Below are 23,884 nucleotides of genomic sequence, written 5' to 3' on the forward strand. Positions count from 1 at the left end.
TTTCTGGGTGAGAGGTAACCTACACAGAGCAGAAACTGTTCTGCTGAAATGAAGGAGATCAGTACCCATCTTCTCCCGAGGTCGTCCTGGCACTGTGAGAGTAGTGTTTCTCTTGAATTGTCATTTCGGTGGTCATTGCACGCTAAACATTGAGATACCTTTTCCTCAGTTTGAGTGGTCATTCCCAGCCAGTATATGATGTCTCTTGTTTTAGCTTTACACTTGACCATCCCTAGATGTGACTCATGTAGTTTGCTGAGTATTTCTTGCCTGAGTTGTTTTGGGACAATGAGCTGTTCAGCGTTGAACAACGGTCAATCTGAATAACTGATCTCCTCCCTCAAAGTCCAGTATGGCTGTACTATTTTTTGTATTTCACCCCTTTTTTTGGCCAATCACTTGTAGTGGTGTTACTTCAATGTCTGCATCTCCAGATCCTCTGCCGTCATTTCTTTTGAACACTTCCTGGTTTTCAAAGAAAGCTTAATCAGTTCATCTGGATACGTTTCATCACTCAGCTAAGTGACATCTTCAGTCTAAACTGACTTGCAGGCATTCCCACCCCGTATAAATGCCACAGTACAATATAGTGCCCAACTACCGAAACCAACGACCAGTTTCATATGCAAATATGGGTGTGACCACTAACTAGAGTTTCGATGGTCATGTGTACTATTCCCCGAGGATTGGGGAATAGTTGCAATCACAACATTGTAAAATGGTGACAGTTGTACTCTTCAAACCATCGTTCCTCCCTATCAAGGATGTGCACATCCTCATCCACATCCCTGAAAGAGTGGCCACTGGCCTGCAGATGGGTGTAGACTGCGGAGTCCAGGCTTGACTCCTGTGTTATACATCTGTCACCATCTTACAATGCTGTGACTGCAACACCCCCTTATCCTCGGTGAATAGTACACATGGCCTTTGAAACTCTAGTTAATGGTCACACCCATATTTGCACATGAAACTAGTTGCTGGTTTCAGTTGTTGCTTTCTCTCCCTCTTAGAATTCAATTATGTTACTTACTTTTATTGTCTCTTCACCCACGATGTGCAAAAATGAGGCACATTGCACAGTCTCTGACGTATCTGCCATTCCGCTAGCAGTGCAAAACAGTTCAAAACGCCGAATCCAGTTTTCCAATGTTCGCAGAGATTACCTTGCAGGCTTAAAGTTCACAGAGATTACCTTGCAGGCTTAAAGCTGATGGCGGCTGTAGCTGTGCCATTCGTTTGTCTCTTTGTTTTCTTAGATTAATTCTGACACCATGTAATGCTTGGTAAAACAGACGGGCAACTGGGGTTTTAATTGGAACAGAGCTTTTACTGTAGCATGTCCTTTCCATACAGTCTCCATTACGTTATGACGTATACCAACTACGGATGCTCAAACGCGACATATCGTGCCAATGCATATATCCCCCCCTTTTTTTATTGGACTTACACTTTTATTTCACAAAAGGATGGATGATGATTTTTTTTTCCATTTATAATGTGAAGCTCAGATGTGGAGATGGATACTTTTTCTACAAATGCTGCATATTGCCTCGTCCCTAACAGGAGCAGCCGAAAGTAGTAGAGCTGCATATTGCCTCGTCTAAATACACTGGCTGCCCCTCGTCATTTGGCTCAAAGCCCAAATGTGCCCAAAAAGGCAATGTAATATTTGGTTTTGGACCTAGATTTGTCACCATCATTGAATTGAATCATATCTCGCGGCTAGCGTCAACTGTTTGGGCATTACCACATATGAGAAGTGTGTTCGCTATAAGCACCTGCAATTAAAATCTAACTCCCGCTGTTTATGCTTCTGCCTTTGTGTGTGTATATTCAATTGAAGGTTATCTGTAGATATCACAAATACTCAAGCTGAGACACAATTAATACTAATCGGACACACACAAAAGAACTCCCCCATGTTTAGTGGTCTGTCCCTCCCCCTCGCTCACTCGCAAAGCTGAAGTGGTGAGCGACTGAAACATTTTGTTTCTCCAGAAGCCCTTGAACATGGGATGGAAAACAGATCAATGATGAGCCCCGTGGTAGTCCAACCTTGGGGGTTGGCCCGGGTCGTCCTCTGTGTGGAGTTTGCATGTGTTTGCGTGGGTTTCCTCCGGGTGCTCCGGTTTCCTCCCACAGTCCAAAGACATGTGGGTCAGGTGAACCGGCCATACTAAATTGCCCCTTGGTGTGAATGTGAATGTGTGTGTGTGTGTGTGTGTGTGTGTGTGTGTGTGGGCCCTGGGATGGCCTGGCAGCCTGTCCTGGGTGTCTCCCTGCCTGCCACCCAATGACTGCTGGGATAGGCTCTAGCATCCCTGCAACCCTGAGAGCAGGATGAGCGGTTTGGATAATGGATGGACTTCCCCTGGATCCCAAGAGTTATGCCGTACGGAGCTTGGCTCCTGGTAGGGTCACCCAAGGCGGACAGGTCAAGGGGGAGTAAGCCCGTATTAATGCTAGGGCTTACTGGGGCTCAAGCCCCGGGGCCCGACGATGTGAGAGGGCCCACGAAGCTCGGGGTCTTCTGTGTCTGTACTCCCGACTGATGTGTGTGTGTCGTGTGTGTGTGTGTGTGGTGGCCGCTGGCCACCCTCAGGGGCAGGGGGTGCTTAATATCTGACAAATCACAATGTCAGACCCGTTGATTGACAGGTCTGACAATGACATTAGGCTACCAATCACACATATGACGTGCCTGTCAAGGCTGTTATTATTGTCCAATGAATAACTTGCTGTTTTTCAACTTTATACAACAATAACGTGACGACTCAACTTGCTTGCTGCTTGAAACTTGCTGTCTGGGAAAAAAAAAACATGTCTGGAAACAAGAAATGTGAAAGTGGAGTTCAAAAAAGGAAAAACCAAAGAGAGAAAGAGCAGCGGGAGTCACAGTTATTAAGAAAAATCCCCAAATTGACTGGATATTTCAGAGCTGCAAGCCCCGACTCCGAGGCTGAAACCTATTCAAGTGAAACCACGACGACGTCGAGGACACCGGCGGAATTACCACCTGCTTCTACAGGTTAGGTATCTAGCTAGCTAGGTCTTAGCGAATTTAGCAAAGCAATTATTATATGCCATTCTAGATATTTATGAATTTGAGCTGTAAGCTAGTTAACATTAGCTACGGTTTTAGGTTAACACCTAGCACTGTCTGTCCCAGCCTAGCTGCCTAGCATTAGCATTCATGTGCTTGTGACACTTTATAATAAGGGTACAAATAGTCATATACTTACTAAAACGCTTCACTAATGCATGACTCGTGATGATTTAATGCATGAATTAATGCAGCCAGGATGTATCATGAATTCATGTTGCTCACATTATCCAACACACATTGGCAACTTGTTTATTTTATCACCATCTCCAAACGCCAAACCAATGTGCTTAATTTACAACAAGTGCTTTATGGCAGTGTTAATTTCGTTTAGCTTTGGATTTCTAAATAAAAATCACATCATTTCATCTCAAGAACTTGGTTCAGCAGCTACACTGCTTCAGATGAAACACCATGCAGATTTACAGGAGGACTCTGTTGATGAAATAGAGCAGTTCAAAGAATTCATCAGAAACGAAGAAAATACAAGTGCGCGGGCCTTGCTTCAATTAATAAGGAAGAGGAAGCTGTCATCAGTTTTTCCAAACATGGATATAGCCTTCGGGATTTATTTAACTCTCCATGTAACCAATGCCTCTGGAGAGCACTCCTTTTCAAAACTTGGACTTGTCAAGAACAGACTGCGCTCTACAATGAGACAAGAAAGACTCAGCCACTTAACACTGATGTCATTGGAAAGTGACATTGTTAGAGCCCTGGACTGCACCGCTCTAATCAAAGACTGCCATGCATAAAACCAGGAGGAAGTAGTTTTAAGGGTAAGAACAGACTTTAATACCTGCAGTTGTTATTGATTGATTCGTGCAATGTTCTTATGCTTGCACTACTTTTGAGTGGAGGAACACTGGACAGAAGGATGCCTCCAGGCTTCACTTGCCAGTGTTGTATGAGTTTGTTTTTTGGACACTGGACATTTTTATTGTGGCCATTTAGACTGTATGTAGACTGTACGGCACTTACTAGGCAAAGCAAAGGGCTTGCTTTCATCTGTTTGTGTGTGTGTGCGTGTGTGTGTGTGTGTGTGTGTGTGTGTGTGCGTGCGTGTGCGAACTGCTACGAGAGGAAGGATAAGTGGAATTAGTAGAGGGAGAAGTCGGCTGCTTCTCTCTCTCATACCAGCAGCTGGCAATGTGTTAACATGTGTATCAGATATTGTGATATGAGACTAGATATATTGCCTTAGATTTTGGGATATGACATAAGTGTTATCTTTTCCTGGTTTTAAATGCTGCATTACAGTGAAGTAATCTTCTGAATTTACCAGACTGTTCTATTATTTGCCTTTACTCACTTAGACATTATATATCCATCATCAAAAATCTTATTGTGTCATAAAATAAAACTGCAGTCTTAAGTGATTGTTGATGGGGGGGTGCTCGAAAAACTCATAGCCCCGGGGCCCATGTTACTTTAATCCAGCCTTGAGGGGGAGGTTCCAGACGAAGCGCGATCCACCCTCAAGACCTCAATGGTGGAACTGGTGGAAGATGTCTCCAGGTCACAGTGGCAGTGAAGGCGGATGGAGGCTGCAACACAAGGTGGTCTCCAATCGTCTTGGTTCTCCATGCCATTGGACCCTTGCCACCCCCTACCAAGGACCGTGTGGTGGCTGCAGGTGCATCAGCCTCTTCGTGTAAAAAGCTGTCACGCGCAGACGTCCTCCCATTGTGCGGGTCCAGGATCGGCCTCTACACCCACCTGAGGACCCAGAGGGAGGACGGTCCTACTCGACCCCTAGTGTCTGCAGATGATTCATATCACACACTATTTGCACTCTTGTAACTTTCAGGTAATGACCTCAACCCTGTGGTAGGCATCACACCGCGATTATCACCACCGCCCTAAAAGGTACCAAACCCTAATTTCAGAAAAGACACCAGAGACAGGAAAAGACCAAAGCAGGAAATCTGACCTCTGCCACTGACTTTAAGACGGTTCATCAATTTTCAAAACAAGGTGGAATTTAACATTGGCTTCTTGCACTGTTCATTTACTCTGGGGGAAAAAAAGTTTTTGAAAATTTGAAATTTGTGCCGTTCGTCTAAGAATCATAAACACTGGGTGGCAATGGCTCAGGAGGTGGAGCAGTCCATTCACCATTTCCATTTAAATAACGCTGTCCAATATTGTTTTTACATTCGTATCTTAAAATTACTGTAGAAAAAAAACAATTATTTGGTAAAGTAAGATGAATCAGAGGGTATAACTTTAAGAAAGACCACCATTATGAACTAACCAACTGATAAAGATGTAGCTGATTAAGGTAAAAAAATAAAAATATATATTCAAAAAAAAAAAGAATATATTGGAGAAGGGAACCTAATACTAATGTAAATGTGACAAGTGCCAAAGATGTGATGAATGTAAGAAAGAACTAAAAAATTACCTACTTGAAGTAAATTTCTCTATCAAGTTTAACTTCTTGGTTTTCTGATTCTGCCAAGAAACCCAATGAAAGTACACCAGCAGCATTACAGCACCTTGCCTAGAAAACGGAAACTGGGGCCCCCTCCTGGACCTGGGAAGGGAGCTCGCTGGCAAGCGTCTGGTGGCCGGGCCTTGGCCCATGGGGCCCGATCAGGCCCAACCCAAAAAAACAACATGGAGCCACCACCCCTGTGGACCCACCATACATGGGGATTAGCATTGGGGTAGGGTGCAATGCAGGCCATGCGGCAGGCAAAAGAGGGGACCGGGGCGTGCCAACTTCCAGCATCACAGATTGGTGCGTTGCTTCCTGACCCTGGAGAAGTGGCTGAAGATGAATGAATGAATGAACGAATGAATCTGCTATGAAAAGTTTTAGTCACACAAATTTGACTTTTATAGTAGCAGTTTGGGAAGGGGGGGTGTACCAGTTCTACACCATATAATAATAAGGTGAAATTATATAAAACAGAATTTTATACACCCCATCCCACCCCGCCTCTAATGAAAGGACATGTGGGTGTGTGGCGTCTAACCACGCAGCTATCATCAAACTGCACAGTGAGGGCAAAGTCATCTGATCTTCACGGCTGATATTTTCTTTCAGCGGCTGTATTGTATAGATTTACCTATGGAGAAAGACTGCATGTGGCGTGTCCTCTACTCACTGAAGTCTCCACGAATAGACTCGGCCGGCCTGCAACATTAGTCAGTTAACATACTGAATAACACAACGGATCAGCCTCACTTCAAATCACAGCACACATCTTGACCAGGATTTGCCCCTTCTGATTTACTGATGATGGTGATGATGATGTTGATGACACATAAACAACCCTATTGTCTGTTCTTTTTAGGTGCTTGTCATTCAGGATATGCTAATTTGGCATTTCGAGGACAGGGCGAGTGAGACGAATTAGAAGCAAAACGCCGTCAATTTCAAGTTTAATTGCCATTGTAAAGGAGTATTTAGGATGCAAGCACCTCCATGCTGGAGCAGAACATGGCACTTCCTGCCAGCAGATTTCATTTAGCGGGTTAAAACATTCTTGTCAGTGTCTTTTCCCTCCACTACGCCCATTTTCCTCTCTTTCACTAACAGTTTGTGACAGTCTGATGGTCCGGTGACTGTTTAATATTCTGCTTGTCTTGATAATTACATTTTTTTTCCACAGATTAAGCTTTTTGTGTCTGTTTGCAAATTCTACAGCTATTTATAGAACAACGCTCCCGAACTGACAAAATTGCCTTTGAGACTAAGTGCCGGCCGGCGTTACGCTTCGGCCGCTCTGTTGTCCACAACTGTATTTATTTGCGGTGTCAACACGGCAGAATCGGTATTTGCATGACCTCATCGATACAACCCGGATGGAGGATGAGGGATGCCTATCCTCTCTCTCACTCTCACTCTCTCTCCCTCGAACCCCCGGGGAATGTATTTCTGTCCTGTGAGGAATTGGTTCAGTGTTTACTCTGTTGATAAATGTTTACACAGGATATAAAGAAGGCTGTTTTCTCAGGCTTGTCTTGTCATCCTCTTAATGCGCCGACACCGTGTCAACAGTAATATATCCTGGGTAAAGTACAGGAGAGACCCCCTTTTCTTATATAACATCATATATCATAATGTAATATACCACGGTCATGGAGAGTACTGGTCTCTGATTGGCTGGAGGGTGTGCGTTAAAACCGTTTTAATACACGCGTATTTCAGCTCAAGGTCAGTCTCTGTTCTAAAGTCATACACTGGACACCATGTCTCTACGTAACCATAGCAACACACTGGATCACTAGCAAGACTAACATTCACAGTTAGCTTAGCGGCTAACGTTTGCATCATAACCTCCCGCCCACTTCTTCTCGCCAATTGTATCCGGCCAATTGCCCCGCTCTTCTGAGCCGTCTTGGTCGCTGCTCCACCCCCTCTGCTGATCCGGGGAGGGCTGCAGACTACCACATGCCTCCTCCCATACATGTGGAGTCGCCAGCCACTTCTTTTCACCTGACAGTGAGGAGTGTTGCCAGGGGGATGTAGCGCGTGGGAGGATCACGCTATTCCCCCCAGTTCCCCCTCACCCCTGAACAGGCACCCTGACCGACCAGAGGAGGCGCTAGTGCAGCGACCAGGACACATACCCACATCCGGCTTCCCACCTGCAGACACAGCCAATTGCGTCTCCGATCAAGTTGGAGGTAACACAGGGATTCGAACTGCTGATCCCCGTGGCAACGGAATAGACTGCCACGTCACCCGGACGTCTGCTTTATAACCTTTGAATTCCCAGTCCAAAACATTCAACAAAAAAATTAGCGAACGCTTTTTATTCTAATTCTTTGGTAAGTGACCATGGTATAAGCTGGATATTCCCCTTTACACGATTCAATACAACACAAAATAACACAATATTATGTAACAAAATGTGTTTTTTTCTCATGGACTTTTTTTGTATTTTTCATTTTAATAAGGTTAAAAAAATTAATTGTTCATGCCCATTCCACACATTACTTTGTCTTTAGAGGCCGATACGTGCACTAGTGGATGCTTCAGCATTTTAGACCTCGCTTGTCTTTTCCGAGACAGTCAGCTGAAATGGGCAGCCGACTGGCACGTAAACACACTGTTTGTCGCATTGAATGAGCCCCCTGCTCACTCTCCAAGCAATGGTTACATCTGATTATGTCAAAATGCCATGCAAAAAAAAAAAAAAAAAAAAAAAAAAGAAAAACAAAACAAAGCCAAGACCACTGGGGCGCACAAGATATCCAGCCACTATAGACTGCAGCTATGTACGCTTTGCCACAAAGTTAAGAAGACAAGAAATGGGTGGAAATACTAATTGAGGTCATGCGCTGAAATATACTTTGACCGATGAAAGCTGTGCAACAAAATGTATTACTGTGGGTGCTGACAAGACACAAAACATCTCAAATAATGGAGAAAACAATTATCATGATCTTATGTTCAAAGTATTTCATACAGCCTTCTTCAATTACTTTATATAAATTTGTTCCAGAAAATACTGCAATTTGCGACAGTCTTTGAATAATGAATATATTTGAGCTCAGTGGGGAGCAGACATTCAATTATTTCAGTGGTTTTAGGCAACCTGTCAAACTTATATCCATCCATCCATCCATCCATTTTCCAAACCGCTTATCCTGCTCGCAGGGTCGTGGGGATGCTGGAGCCTATCCCAGCAGTCACTGGGCGGCAGGTGGGGAGTCACTCTGGACCGGCTGCCAGGACATCACACAGGGCGCACACACACACACCTAGGGGCAATTTAGTATGGTCGATTCACCTGAACTACATGTTTTTGGACTGTGGGAGGAAACCAGAGCACCCGGAGGAAACCCACGCAGACACAGGGAGAACATGCAAACTCCACATAGAGGACGACCCGGGATGACCCCCAAGGTTGGACTAGCCCAGAGCTCGAACCCAGAACCTTGTCGCTGTGAGGCGACCATGCTAACCACTGCGCCACTGTGCCGCCATCAAACTTATATGCTAAAAAAAGTTTCGATGAATAGCTATGGTACAAAGTAAAAGGTTATTTGGTAGCGACATGTTTTGTTGTTGCAATCACCAATTTACACAAATTCAAACACAAAGAAGCGAACACAAATACAGGTAGAAGCAGCCATTAGCACATACAGGTGCACAAAAAAAATGCCCGGACGCACCCGCACGCACGCACGCACAAACAAACACACAAACACATGCACAGGTCCACGTTGACAACTCACTGAGTTCTGAGATGCTGCCCACTCTTGTGGCCAATAGGCACTGCTCGATGGAGCGCAGGTCAGACTGACTGTAGGCATTCCCCTCCCCACTTTTCCCAGGCCGCTGCTGCTGGTGAAGAGTCAGGCTCTCCGGTAAGCTGAGCACACCTGCAAAAGAACAAACACACACAGCATCTGAGATGTGGAGCACAACCGCACAACTGGGGCTTTACTGTGAACAGAACAGTACAGGGTCATTATCATCATCGTAGAGTTGTTAACTGGAAGTAGGCCTCGTGTTGACTGCACATTTTCAACTGACCTGCTAATGTTACGTGCTATTTACATCGTATCCCGATTGGACGCTTAACATTGACATGATGAGTTTGCGGCAGTACAAAAGCGGTAAAGTTAACTTGTCTGAATTATGTTTGCGGCTAACCTAGAAAAGCAAGCTGACGCATCGGAAACTAGGCATGTAAGAAAACATCGATACACTTGAGTATCGCGATATTATCTTTTGTGATACTGTAACGATTCTCAGAACCACTATGTTGATTTTTAATTGTTTACATGTAAAGCTTCGTGACAAACACTTTCTGTTGTGTATAACCCCACAACCGCTAGATAACAGTGTTGTAGTCTATCTTCAGCCATTTGACTCTTCCACTCCAACGCGACAACATAAACTGAGACAGGAAGTAGCATAAGCACAAAGAACACAGGCCTATGAAATCCCAATATATCAACTTTCTTACAGTATCGCGATATATTGAATTGTAACCCCTGTATCGTGATACGTATCATATCGCCACATTCTCACCAACACACAGCCCTATTAGAAACACTAAACATTTTTTATCAAAAGACTGATTTGTTGGAGCAGGTTAAAGGTGATATATCAGGTCTTACTTGCATCTCTGTCAGTTGAATTTCTATGAACTCCGACCTTGAATGAAACCGCATGGGCAGTACCAAGTGATAGGGAGAGGCGAAGAGAGAATAGTGGTGGAGGTGCAGAAACGTAACGTAATGTTTTAACATAAAATACTGCACATATGTTGCATTGTGGGAATTTTCGAGGGCAGTAAATAGTGAATAAATTTTACAGTTAGGATTTTGGATACTCAAACAAAACGGAGGAAGGTGAAATCAGAATCAGAATACTTTATTCACCCCCGAGTGGAAACAGTGCACTACATAGGAATAGGGAGTGATTTCGGACATCTTGAATGTCAGTGAGTGAGCAAATGAGCAAGTTAAAGGGCAAGTTCATGAAGTGCTTTGCATCTGAAACAGAAAGAAACGATCCAGAACAAGAAATAGAGAGGGAATGGCTCGGGTCCTGGGCTGTTCTGGTGGCATCTGGACACTGCTTGGCATCCTCCCCCTCATATATTTTATGAGAAATACAAGAGAAAATAGCCTTCATTAAGAAAGCTTTTTAATCCATCCACCCATTATCCAAACCGCTTATCCTGCTCTCAGGGTCGCGGCGATGCTGGAGCCTAGCCCAGCAGTCATTGGGCGGCAGGCAGGCAGACACCCTGGACAGGCCACCAGGCCATCACACAGGGCTGACACACACACACACACACACACACACACACACACATATACACAAATTCACACCTAGGGGCAATTTAGTATGGGCGATTCACCTGACCTACATGTCTTTGGACTGTGGGGGGGAAACCGGAGCACCCGGAGGAAACCCACGCAGACACGGGGAGAACATGCAAACTCCACACAGAGGACGACCCGGGACGACCTCCAAGTTTGGACTACCCTGGGGCTTGAGACCTTCTTGCTGTGAGGCGACCACGCTAACCACTGCGCCACATTTTATGGGTGGTAGGGTGGGTTAAATGCCACTTTTTATATGAATATTTTTATATAAAATACACGATTGTATACGAGCAGTGGGCTTTCCATTGCCTTGCTCAGGAGCACAGACAGGAGTACTAATCCTAACATATATGTCTTTTTGATGGTGGGGAGAAACCAGACCACCCAGAGGAAACCCATGCAGACACAGGGAGAACATGCAAAGTCTGCACAAACGAGTGCTGCATATAATTTACACGAACAACTAGTTTAGAATATGCCATTTTCCTCTTGGTGGTTAATCAGCAGGAGAATAAGCATCAAGATATTTGTGTTTTTGTGAAAAAAGTGAGACCCTGAAAGAGACAACAATCGAGGGCATGCTCAGACAGTAATTATGCTTCCTGGCTTGAACCAGGCCAATTAATTAATCTCCCTGAATTTAGAAAGTCTTAACGCTGGCGGGCCGCTGTTATTACTCACGCCTCCTCTCTCCTCCCCTTTGTTTATTCATTTCTACCCTTGGGGTGACATGGTAGATTGCCTCCACCTCATTTCACTGAAAGGTTTGCTATTCCTCCTTCGCTTCATGTCAAAGAGTGTGTCAAATCATCAAATGGCTAGAACCGGCGACAGTCTGTACTTAGACCCCGGTCGCCGGTAAAAAGCAGTGTTCGTTTCAGCAACTCCTCTGTTCTTTTACGTGCCCCCTGCCGCCAAGGTGCCATTACTCAGGTATGTCTGGGGACCAGCCCGTGCTACCCTGCCTCCCTCCGCAGCAATTATGCATCATTAGAAACATTTCCCATAGACACACTTTGCTGCATTAGCATCAGCGTCCTAAACATTTTCTTTGTACAGAATGGCTGAATCCACGTGGTGGTTGCCGGGGGCGTCGCGGGACATGCACAATAAACATGTTTTATCCAGGGACAGAGAAGAAAAGATGCACATCAATTTTGTTTTTGTGTGATCAAAAATGTTTTTTATTCGATTAAAAAAAAGTGCCTCGAGTGAAGGAGTTCAAGTATCTCGGGGTCTTGCTCACGGGTGAGGGTAGGATAGAGCGGGAGATTGACAGGTGGATTAGTGCAGCATCAGCCGCAATGCGGACGTTGTACCGGACCGTTGTGGTGAAGAGGGAGCTGAGCTGGGAGGCAAAGCTCTCAATTTACCAGTCCATCTTTGTTCCAACTCTCACCTATGATCATGAGCTTTGGGTAGTGACCGAATGGGTGAGATCGTGGAGACAAGCGGCTGAAATGAGTTTCCTCCATAGGGTGTCTGGGCTCAGCCTTAGAGATAGGGTGAGGAGCTCGGACATCCGGAGGGAGCTCGGAGTAGAGCTGCTGCTCCTTTGCATTGAAAGGAGCCAGTTGAGGTGGTTCGGGCATCTGATTAGGATGCCTCCTGGGTGCCTTCCTTTGGAGGTTTACCAGGCACGGCCAACTGGGAGGAGACCCCGGGGTAGACCCAGAACTCGCTGGAGGGACTACATGTCCAGTCTGCCCTGGGAACAACGCTTTGGGATCCCTCAGGAGGAGCTGGAGGGTGTTGCTGGGGAGAGGGACGTTCTGGAGTGCCCTACTTAGCTTTCTGCCACCAGGATCCAACCCCGGAGAAGCGGCTGAAAATGAATGAATGAATGAATTAAAAAAAGAAAGGTGTCCGGGTAGCGTAGCCATCTATTTTGTTGCCTACCAACACGGGAATCGGTTCGAATCCTTGCGTTACCTCTGGCTTGGTCGGGGGTCCCAACAGACAAAATTGGCTGTGTCTGCAGGTGGGAAGCCGGATGTGGGTATGTGTCTTGGTTGCCGCACTAGCACCTCCTCTGGTCGGTTGGGGAGCCTGTTCGGGGGGGGATGGGGGGGAATAGCGTGATCCTCCCACACGCTATGTCCTCCTGGTGAAATTCCTCACTGTCAGGTGAAAAGAAGCGGCTGGTGACTCCACATGTATCGGAGGAGGCATGTGGTAGTCTGCAGCCCACAGAGGGGGTGGAGCAGCGACCGGGATGGCTTGGAAGAGTGGGGTAATTGGCTGGATACAATTGGGGAGAAAAAGGGGGGAACATTTAAAAAAAAAGAAAAGAAAACATCTATAAAATTTTTTGAATCGACGCAAACAATACAATGATTTCATAGTATTTCAAAATATCACAGTAATAGTATTTTATGTCGACACACATTTTCTGTTTCATTTGATCCTTAGTAGGCCATGACTGAAGACTGGGAATACTGCACTGACTACCGACAATATAGAGAGGATGGATAATCATCTAAGGTGGCGCAGCCGCCTCACAGCAAGAAGGTCCAGGGGTTCCCACCCTTGGGGGTTGTCCCGGGTCATCCTCTGTGTGGAGTTTGCATGTTCTCTCCGTGTCTGTATGGGTTTTCCTCCGGGTGCTCCGGTTTCCTCCCACAGTCCAAGTCATGTAGGTCAGGTGAATCAGCCGTACTAAATTGTCCCTAGGTGTGAATGTGTGTGTGTGTATGCCGGCCCTGTGTGATGGCCTGGTGGCCTGTCCAGGGTGTCTCCCCGCCTGCCGCCCAGTGACTGCTGGGATAGGCTCCAGCATCCCCGTGACCCTGACAGCAGGATAAGCGGTTCAGATAATGGATGGGTGGATGGATGATAATCATCTCTCCTTTTTGACAGGTAATTAGAATGTATTCTCATTATTGTTGGTCCAAGGCCAAAAAGCATCTCCAAAGGTGGGTCACAGCATGAAAAAATTTGGAAACCTTTGGTCTAAATGATGTATTTATTTTGCCAAGAATTGCACCCTCGCATTTTCTACTCACTACAGACAGCACTCTTAAAAGTGAGTGGATTCCACCCTCTCTTTCACTTAGATGCCTCAAAATTCACCACTTGAAAATAAAAAAAAGAAATTCTTTGAAATCATTGAAAGAAAACCAATCTCGTCTTTTTAACCTTGTTTTTGTGTTACACTGCTGGATAAGAGATTAAGCCACCTTAGATGCTGCATGCTTGTATGGTTTGGATGGGAGGGAGGAGCAGTGACCAGTTGCTAAATTTCCAGTGTTGGAGGTCGGTTAGATTAAAGCACCATGGAACAGGTGTTCTGTGGTGCAGGGTCACACTTTGCAGAACAGTAGCCATGATACCACCTTGGTCAGGTAAGGCAAGCGATCCGCTGAGAACATGCATGACACTGGAACAAAGAGTATGAGACACCACCATCTGCCACGCCGGTGTCAGGTGGCTCATACAGATCCAGTTTTTAATCCAACTCCACACACAATGTCGCTGGTGCTGCCACATTAGAGGAATATTATAGAAACACGGTAAATAAAAAAAATGAAAAAAAGAAAATCACAAAGCCCTAAAACATGATCAATTGTGAAGTATCCGTTCTTCTCTCCCAGCAGGTGCCTGGCTTGCAAGGACTGCTTTGTGTTTTTGCCAGATCATGATGCTGAAAAGCTGCTTTGGTAAGCGAGCGTACAAAGCTCCCCCGGAAATCCTGCTCAAACCACACATAAAGCAGCAGGAGGGCTGCCCTAGCACCATCCCGACTCGTTCGTCCCCCTACCCAATTCCTCATTTCACACAGTTTTATATACGTATATATACATACAACTATACACACCAGGCTGAACTGGCCCACTTAGCCCTTGGTAGGAGGACCGCAGCGTTCAAGCTACACCTCAGATAACCCCAAGGAGTGATTTGTGAAAACCTGCAAGAGCCTTAATTTTGCTAACGGTGGTCTGTCCTCACCCCCCCCCTTTTTCTCCCCAATTGTACCTGCCCAATTACCCCACATTTCCGAGCCGTCCCGGTCGCTTCTCCACCATCTCTGCCGATCTGGGGAGGGCTGCAGACTACCACGTCTCCTCCGATACATGTGGAGTCGCCAGCCAGCTGCTTCTTTCCACCTGACAGTGAGGAGTTTCACCAGGGGGGACGTAGCACATGCGTGGATCATGCTATTTCCCCCAGTTCCCCCGATTGACCAGAGGAGACGCCTCGACCAACCAGAGGAGGTGCTAGTGCAGCAACCAGGACACATACCCACATCCGGCTTCCCATCAGCAGACACGGCCAACTGTATCTGTAGGGATGCCCGACCAAGCCAGAGGTAATACAGGGATTCGAACTGGCAATCCCCGTGTTGGTAGGCAACGGAACAGACCACTACGCTACCCAGATGCCTTTCAATGGGTTATATATTGAGAAAATCAAATATCTCAATATTTTTGCCTGAGTAGCTCGATATGATAATGTGATGATATTTTGGGGATGACTATTGTATTGTTGCTTTCATACGATATTTATGAATAAAGAGATTTTGAGAAATGATGATTAACATTGTGGATTTGAAGACCAAGCCAGTACAGTTATTCATGGTTCATTTCACGTGGCAACTAAAACAGTCGAATGACTTCAGAGAATTATTGTGTTACTGTATTGCAGCCTTTAAGACGAGGCAACGACAACGTTTAAGCAAAATCTCGGACGACGTCTCGTTTCACGTCACGATACTGATATGATGTTGATATGTTGCCCCGCTCTAATGGACACCAAACTGAACTCTATCATTCCAAAATCGGTCCTAATGTCACTTCTCTTCTCTATGGTGGGTTTTGATGATGCAGGACCCCCCATGCTTTTACAGCGGCACTCGTACACCAGTGGCGGCTGGTGCTAAAAATGTTTGGGGGGGCAATTTACCTTGGCGCCCCCCCTTACCTCAGCACATCACACAGCTGCTTTAATGTCCACAGTCACAGACAACCACGAGAATTGTCCAATCACATTAGATCAAAAAACATTAAACCACTGCCAATAAAAGCGCACAGAACTGCGCCTCATGGAAAATCTGAAGAAACAAATCAGACAGCAGCCTCAGGTCACCTGCTTGCCACAAGTTTGAGGGTTTACATAAGGTATTGTTTGGCCGATGCCCCTCACCCAGGAAGTATATGTATTCACACAGAAATCAACTATTTAGAAATAATATTTAATGGCTGCTGACAGGCACTCACAGACTGAAAACACTTTTACTTCATAATTATTTGTGTTATACAACTAAATTATATTTAACATGTTTAAGTAGATTTTCGTCTCTTGACATTTGAAGGGGGCGGTGCCCCACCACCCTGTACTGGCCAGCCGCCACTGTCGTACACTGTGGCCAACATGCATTGTACCGTAGTATGAGGCCACCTGAGGCTTTGGGAGGAAGAAAGGAGCGAACCATCAAGGGACTATGCAGAAAATATCTGAAAAGTGATGACGCTGCCAAGGTGCAGTGAAGGACGTAGGTGGGGAAGCTTTGCTGCCTCCTCTCGCTCACTCCATCTTCCCATCCATCCCTTGGCCGTCCTTCAGTCAAACCTACTGAGTTCTGCTGACTTCAGAGAGGCAAATCTGATGGATGCCAAGATTACTGGGGTTGATGTGTGCCAGAGCTCTGCTTACGCTGACACTCAAGACAAATTAGAGACCTTGTTGGGGACATGATATCATTTCAGTGTACAAAGTTTACAGCTGTCACTGCTCTAATGATCCACTTTTCCCTCCCCCAAGGTGATTATTAAAAGGACCCATGAAATGAAAAATGTATTTTCATTCTCATTACCTCTTTTAATTGGACTTAATTTACACCCATTCGACACTATATTCTAGCAAATCACAACAAAAAGTATAATTTTTATGCCATTCTCCACTTGCATGCATACGCTGACAAAAATGTCCAGTGAATAGGAGCAAGATCGAGAGAAGACGAGTGATCTTCTGCCACCAAAACTGAAACTAGCCAACAGCATAGCGACGTCCACATTTTTCTAAAAACAACAGACCACTAATGGCTGTCAGTCAAATCAAACTCCCTCCACTCACAAAATCCCACCAGACCATTTCATTTCATTCAATTATACGACAGATCATAGGTGCCGTTAGATGGCTTAAAAGCCGTTTCATGTCACTTTTAAAGCATCATCTACTTTAACTTATCACCGTTCGACATCCATCACTATCTAATCTCTATTAACAGATTCTACAGCGTGGGACAAGATTTTGGTATTGGTTGGGTTGTCCGGGTGGCGTGGCGGTCTTTTCTGTTGCCTACCAACACAGGGATCGCCAGTTTGAATCCCTGTGTTACCTCCGGCTTGGTCAGGCGCCCTTACAGATACAATTGGCCGTGTCCGCGGGTGGGACGCCAGATGTGGGTATGTGTCCTTGTCGCTTCACTAGCACCTCCTCTGGTCGGTCGGGGCGCCTGTTCGGGGGAGAAGGGGGAACTGGGGGGGGGTAGCGTGATCCTCCTACATGCTACGTCCCCCTGGCAAAACTCCTCACTGTCAGGTGAAAAGAAGTGGCTGGCGACTCCACATGTATTGGAGGAAGCATGTGGTAGTCTGTAGCCCTCCCCGGATCAGCAGAGACCGGTGGAAGGGTGGGGTAATTGGCCAAGTAAATCAAATCAATTTTATTTGTATAGCCCAATATCACAAATTACAAATTTGCCTCAGTGGGCTTAACAGCAACGCAACATCCTGTCCTTAGACCCTCTCATCGGATAAGGAAAAACTCCCTAAAAAAACCCCTTTAACAGGGAGAAAAAATAGGAAGAAACCTCAGGGAGAGCAACAGCGGAGGGATCTCTCTCCCAAGACGGACAGCGTGCAATGGATGTTGTGTTCACGCAGTTTACATAATACAACATTGAAAGAGGATAACAGAATTATAATGGACATAAAATTTATGAAGAACATGATGCCCAGGATGCCAAGCAGTGTCCACGTGCCAACGGAGCACAAAACTACAACTGGGGAGAGAAAAAAAAAAAGATTTCAGTAGCGGAAGCGTTCTGGTTTCCATTTCTGTTTTAGTCCAAGTAGTACTGACCAATCACGGTTGAGTAGGCAGCGATTTCTACAGGAACATGTTTTGGTTGCATATTGATAATAGTCCGTGTGGAGAGTGAAAGAGGCGGAACATGCTGGCCAAAATGTCGCCTGGACCTAAAACACCTACAACAAGTATCAGTGTTTCTGTGGCAAAACGTTCGACTCGCATCGACTACTTGTGAAACAATCCGGTTGTAGACGTCGTCTCTCAACTCCAACTCCATTCTTGTGTCTCAAGTTGCTCATCTGACTGTAAACAATGATGGTCACATGGAAGAGGAAGTCTTCATAGGAAGCGGAAGCGAGCAGCCAGCAGCTACACCCCAGATAGCAGACACATTTGGGGCTAATCTGGAGCACTTTTGGTATTTACGGCTCAGTTATGGCACTCGCAACTGTTGTGTGGGCCAGACGTGGCCCACATGTAATGAACCAGGCTTGACTTGGGTTACAGTACATACTATGTGGGCCAGTTGTGGCCTAAGTTTAATGAGTCAGGCCTGACTTTCGTTAAGGCACATGCTGTGTGGGCCAGAAGAGGCCCAAATGTCATGACCTGTGGCTGAGTTGAGGCAGCCACACTCACCCCGAGTCAACGCCATCAGTCAAGGCCAAATGTGGGCCGTAAGACAACTGCAGATGTGGGCCATATTTGGGCCAAAGATTCTTTGCTATCTGGGACCGGAAGCCCTGAAATATTGGCCATTGTCCCCAGACGCCTGGGTTCCAACGCCCATCGTTATCCGAGTCCTGTGAGAGCAAAGGAACAACAGTAAATACTGCAGCCGGCACACGAGCACAGCAACACACAGTTATGGGAGGCACAGTGATTGATAAATCCAACAAAACCAGAAACGGGTATGTTAAAACACCTTGCTGTTACACACTGGCTGCTAGCCATCCAGCTCCTCGACCTTGATTTAGGTGAAGAACAAACACACACACACACACACACACACACACACACACACACACACACACACACACACACACACACACACACACACACACACACAGAGAGCAGGAACAGCTGACAGTGAAGTGCTGGATGCTCTCAGGCTGGGCTGCGGCAAGGTGACTCACCCGTTCACTGCGTCCTAATGCAAGGCACTGTCTACCCTCGGGGAAGAACTGATGGAGCTCTTACATGCCAGCCGGCTTGCGATTGTACCCGCTCTGTGTGCTTGCGTGATGAGGACTCCTGTCTGCATTTTCCTCCTGATTGCTAATCTGTCACTGCTCCAAACATCCGCCGCCTGGCAGTTTTTTCCCCCCCGTTTTTTTTTTTTTTGGGGGGTGGGGCAGAAAATGAAAAGGATGTGTACTATAAAGGTCTCAACTTGTCAGCTAAAATTGCATGAGATTTTATGTTGCTTGTTGGTTTGACATCCCCTTACAGGCGGTAACAGTGCACTAGTTTGGTGCCTTGAAGTCTCACCTACTGCCTCTTATTTCAGGACGTGTACTGCGATCCGAACCTGTTCCTGTACGAACGGTATAGGGAGATGAGAGAGAGGAGGAGGGGAGAGAGAGAGGAGGGGAGAGGAGGAGCGCGCGACGCTTCAGGCAAGCTACTGTCACCAGAGAAGAAATAATGTGTATAGGAGAGCCCATTTAGATGTCATTGTGCAAAAGCATGCATCATAGTCAACAAGCAGGGATGTTAGACAGTCTCCTAGAGGAGGTATGGGACACATGGGCATCCCTAGCTTTGGCAAAAACACAATAAATAATATCAGGCTTAATTTTTCTTCATATTTAAAGTGCTTGACAATTTTAATAAAGTATTTTTTTCACTGCATCTGCACAACAATCAATAGTGAAACAAACTAAACCAAAAAATGCTCTCTTACACCACAAATCGTTGTAGTGCGCCATGTAGAATCTAACAAAAACAAGTCTTTGCTCTCACATATATCACACAGGTAACACAAATGCAACACACATTTATACTTAAGCACATGCTTGATATGGGGGTTTTTTTCTGCCCATTTTTTATTCATGTTTTTTTCTCATCAGCTCTGCCCGCCCCAGCGCGCAGACTCCACTTGCAGGCTGATTATGGAAGCCCTCTTGACGTTTCTGAGGCTTGACTAGAAAACCAGGGCAGGAATGCTGACCTCCGTGTGGCTCCTACCCTGCACTTAAAATCTATTTTAGAGGGGACACATAGCAAAACTGCTCTTCCCCCAGAAACTTTGCAGCTTTGGGGTTCCACAAGCGCACGCACACACACACACACACACACACACACACACACACACACACACACACACACACACACACACACACACACACACACACACACACACACACACACACACACACACACACACAAACGAGAGAAACGGATACAGAGACAACCCCAGAGTCTGGCAGCCGGATGGCTAATTTGGCAAATCACAGCCGTCTTGTACGGGCACCGAGTCGGAGGCAGCCGGCTCGATGGCTGTGGTGATGATGAAGGGGGTAGACGACCGAACGTGACTGTGATTCGACTCGACTACCTCTCAGCTCTAAATTCAGCAGCCCGGCTGATGAGGATTAAAGAGACGTACGGCAAAGTTGAGAGCGAAACAAAGTCGACGGAGGGACAAAGGGACGTAAAGAGGCAGACGGGGGGCAGAGTGCAGGGGTAAAAAAAAAAAGAGACTTTGCTCGTTACTAGAGTTGAGCTGTAAAGGGTTAACCATGTTTTTACTGTACATGGGCCACGGCTCTGCTGCCCCTCTCTAGGCTCCGGCACAGCTCTGCCAGGCCAGATGGCTACCATATGTATACTGAGAGAGACAGAGAGAGAGAGAGAGAGAGAGAGAGAGAGAGAGAGAGAGAGAGAGAGAGAGAGAGAAATGGAGGAGGCATTTACTAGAATGTGTTAGAATTCCCTTTCTGCTTCGTCCGGCCTGAACGCTCTCCATCGCATGTCAAGTTGTCAAATTAAAGGTGTGATGAAACTTACTCTGCACTTTTAGCAGGAAGGGGGGGGGGGGAGTGTTGGTATGCCTGAGATGACTGTAACCCCCCCTCCCCCATCCCACACTGCAAGATCCCAAGTGACCACAGTACGATCTGAGATAGCCACCAGCCACCAGTCTTTAATGGGTTTGTACTGTACCAACTATAGGGTAAGCGGGACCGTGCAACCACCCGATGATGACAGAGTCAAACCCCACGGCGACGCTGGGAAAACGCACCAATCCATGCGACCGTCTCCTCGATTCGAAAAAATTTAACCCGCAGAAGCATTTCCACACCAGCCAAACACTGCACACGTGCATGCTTGGAAGTGTTGCGTGCGCAACGGCGAACATTCAAGTTGTAAAAGAAGAAAAAAGAAAGAAAGAAACAAAACGCTGAAATAATGAAGAAGCGACTGTGTGCCATTGAGAAATCTTGAATTGCTTCACTTTTGTGTCTAGGTGGCACACACACTCGGGGACCAACACTGTATTCAAATCGAGTGCAAGGCACTTTTAAGTCCACTTGCCGTTCCTAATACGGGGCGCTCCGGCCTAATTCTCTATACAGAGTCTGAATCTCTCGCTCCAAATGAAACACTCAAGACCCCGAATGCGTCCCTGCATTATGCACCGGCCACAAAGAGGAAATCAATCCTGACAGTGTTTAAAGGTTTATTCGTGCTCACAGACGACAAGTAAGGCGGGCCAGTTATGAGAACATCAAACTTCATCTGCTTCCAGTTTAACTTTTAATCTGCCGCTGCTGCAGTTGCTGTAAAGCTGCCATTACTGTGATCCTCATTGTTGCAGTTGTAGTCGAGTTGTTTTTTTTGAGTGGATTTTTTTCCTCCCAATTGTATTGGCCAATTACCCCACTCTTCCGAGCCATCCCGGTCGCTGCTCCGACCCCTCTGCCGATCCGGGGAGGGCTGCAGACTACCACATGTCTCCTCCAATACATGTGGAGTCACCAGCCACTTCGTTTCACCGGACAGTGAGGAGTTTTGCCTGGGGGATGTAGTGCATAGGAGGATCACGGTATTCCCCCCAGTTCCCCCTCCCCCCGAACCGGTGCCCCGATCAACCAGAGGAGGTGCTAGTGTAGTGACTAGGACATATACCCACATCCAGCTTCCCACCCCCCACCCCCAGACACGGCCAATTGTGTCTGTAGGGATGCCCAAGCAAGCTGGAGGTAACACGGGGACTCAAACCCGCGATCCCCGTGTTGGTAGGCAACGGAATAGACCGCCACTCAACCCGGACGCCCTCGAGTTGTTCTTTTAAACGAAAGTGAACGAGAGAACAAGAAACTCACAGCTGTGATTCTGGTCCATCCTGTGTCATCCTTTCTCTCCTGGTAGTCATTTAATTACACGTTTGGCTCTTCCAATTAAGAACAGAGTACAAGAAGTCTCGACTCGGACTAATGAATTGTCTTTGTGAAATCAATACCTAATCCTATGTACCGTAATGATCACTCTGTTTTAATGAGATTTGACCCTGAACACCGGTGTTGCACCAACAGTACACAACGGTAACTGAAGCTGGGTGATTGAGGGAGGGATGAGGGAGCGAGCTGGGTACACACAGGCATCAGCATGTATCTGGAAAAAGTTGACAGGAGCGCTCGGCGACTGCCCAGGCCGAATTCCATCAAGTGGAGACAGACAGCTGACAACCGGAGACAGGCATGTCAGTCAGTCCAACACAGAACTCACTAATGCACGAGCAGGCACACACACACACAAACACACACCAGCTGTGTGACGGCTGACTGACGCCCATATGGGCACAACCAGAATGACGCAATCTCCTCCAATCAGAGGGAAGCCGGTCTCTCTTTAGGCCGCATGTTATTCTATCCTGAGGTAACGGCTCTTTCACTATTATTTCACTCTTTTCATCTCGTTTTTTTGCTGTCGAGGGTAATAACTCTGAGGAGAATATCCATGAGTCGCATGTTCCCCGCAGGATGCTTTCCAGACAATGCTGGCAATCAGCGGCAGTGGGGAAAAAATCTGAAGTCACTGGGCCGTACTGGCACCATTCTCTGTGCTCCCTCAGCTCCCACTCCGACGGGCTTACGGGGAAGTCTGCAGAGTGGTGCTATTTCCTTACTTAACCTCTGCCTAACAAGGACCGAAGGGAAGGAAGAGTGTACTTGTGCGGTATATTACACTAAAAAACAATAGCAAGTGCGGGCGTCCGGTTAGCGTAGCGGTCTATTCTGTTGCCTACCAACACGGGGATCGTTGGTTCGAATCCCCGTGCTACCTCCAGCTTGGTTTGACGCCCCTTGGTCGTGTCTGCGGCTGGGAAGCTGGATGTGGGTATGTGTCCTGGTCGCTAGCGCCTCCTCTGGTCGGTCAGGCCGCCTGTTCAGGGGGGAGGGGGAACAGCGTGATCCTCCCATGCACTACGCCCCCCTGGCGAAACTCCTCACTGTCAGGTGAAAAGAAGCAGCTGGCGACTCCACATGTATGGGAGGAGGCATGTGGTAGTCTGCAGCCCTCCCCGGATCAGCAGCGGGGGTGGAGCAGAGACCGGAACGGCTCAGAAAATAGGGTAATTGGCCAAGCACAATTTGGGAGAAAAGGGGGAAAAAAAACCTAAAAAAACCCCAAAACAATAGCAAGAGCAATAATACTGTCACCGGGGATTCTGACGGTGAAATATATATAAAAAAGACCTACGCATGAACCCTGTCAAACAGACGCGGCGATGCGGTTTTCTGCAACTCTGTTCTGAGGTAATTACTCATTTGACACCAAGGGCGCAGGAGTAATTAGAAAAAATGACTAATATAATAAAATCAGATTTGCTGCTGCAAGAGAGGTTTTTCCTCTGGGTGCTTTTAAAGGAATGACATCATGTTGAGCTGTAAACACAGGGACATTTTTAATGTTTGTAACCCCACCATCTGACGC

The 23,884-nt window shown here is 46.5% G+C and overlaps 1 protein-coding gene across 1 annotated transcript in view; it reads right to left on the reverse strand.

Annotated features, from left to right (window-relative positions):
- The window catches only part of btbd11b (BTB (POZ) domain containing 11b), a 146,613-nt gene that overhangs the window by 52,531 nt on the left and 70,198 nt on the right, over positions 1-23,884 (reverse strand). The window contains exon 2 of the mRNA XM_056282029.1: positions 9,302-9,448. Within this exon, the coding sequence (XP_056138004.1) occupies positions 9,302-9,448 (147 nt within the window). The remainder of the gene's footprint in view (positions 1-9,301; positions 9,449-23,884) is intronic.

Source organism: Lampris incognitus, chromosome 6 (assembly GCF_029633865.1).
Source record: "Lampris incognitus isolate fLamInc1 chromosome 6, fLamInc1.hap2, whole genome shotgun sequence".
Classification (NCBI taxonomy): domain Eukaryota; kingdom Metazoa; phylum Chordata; class Actinopteri; order Lampriformes; family Lampridae; genus Lampris; species Lampris incognitus.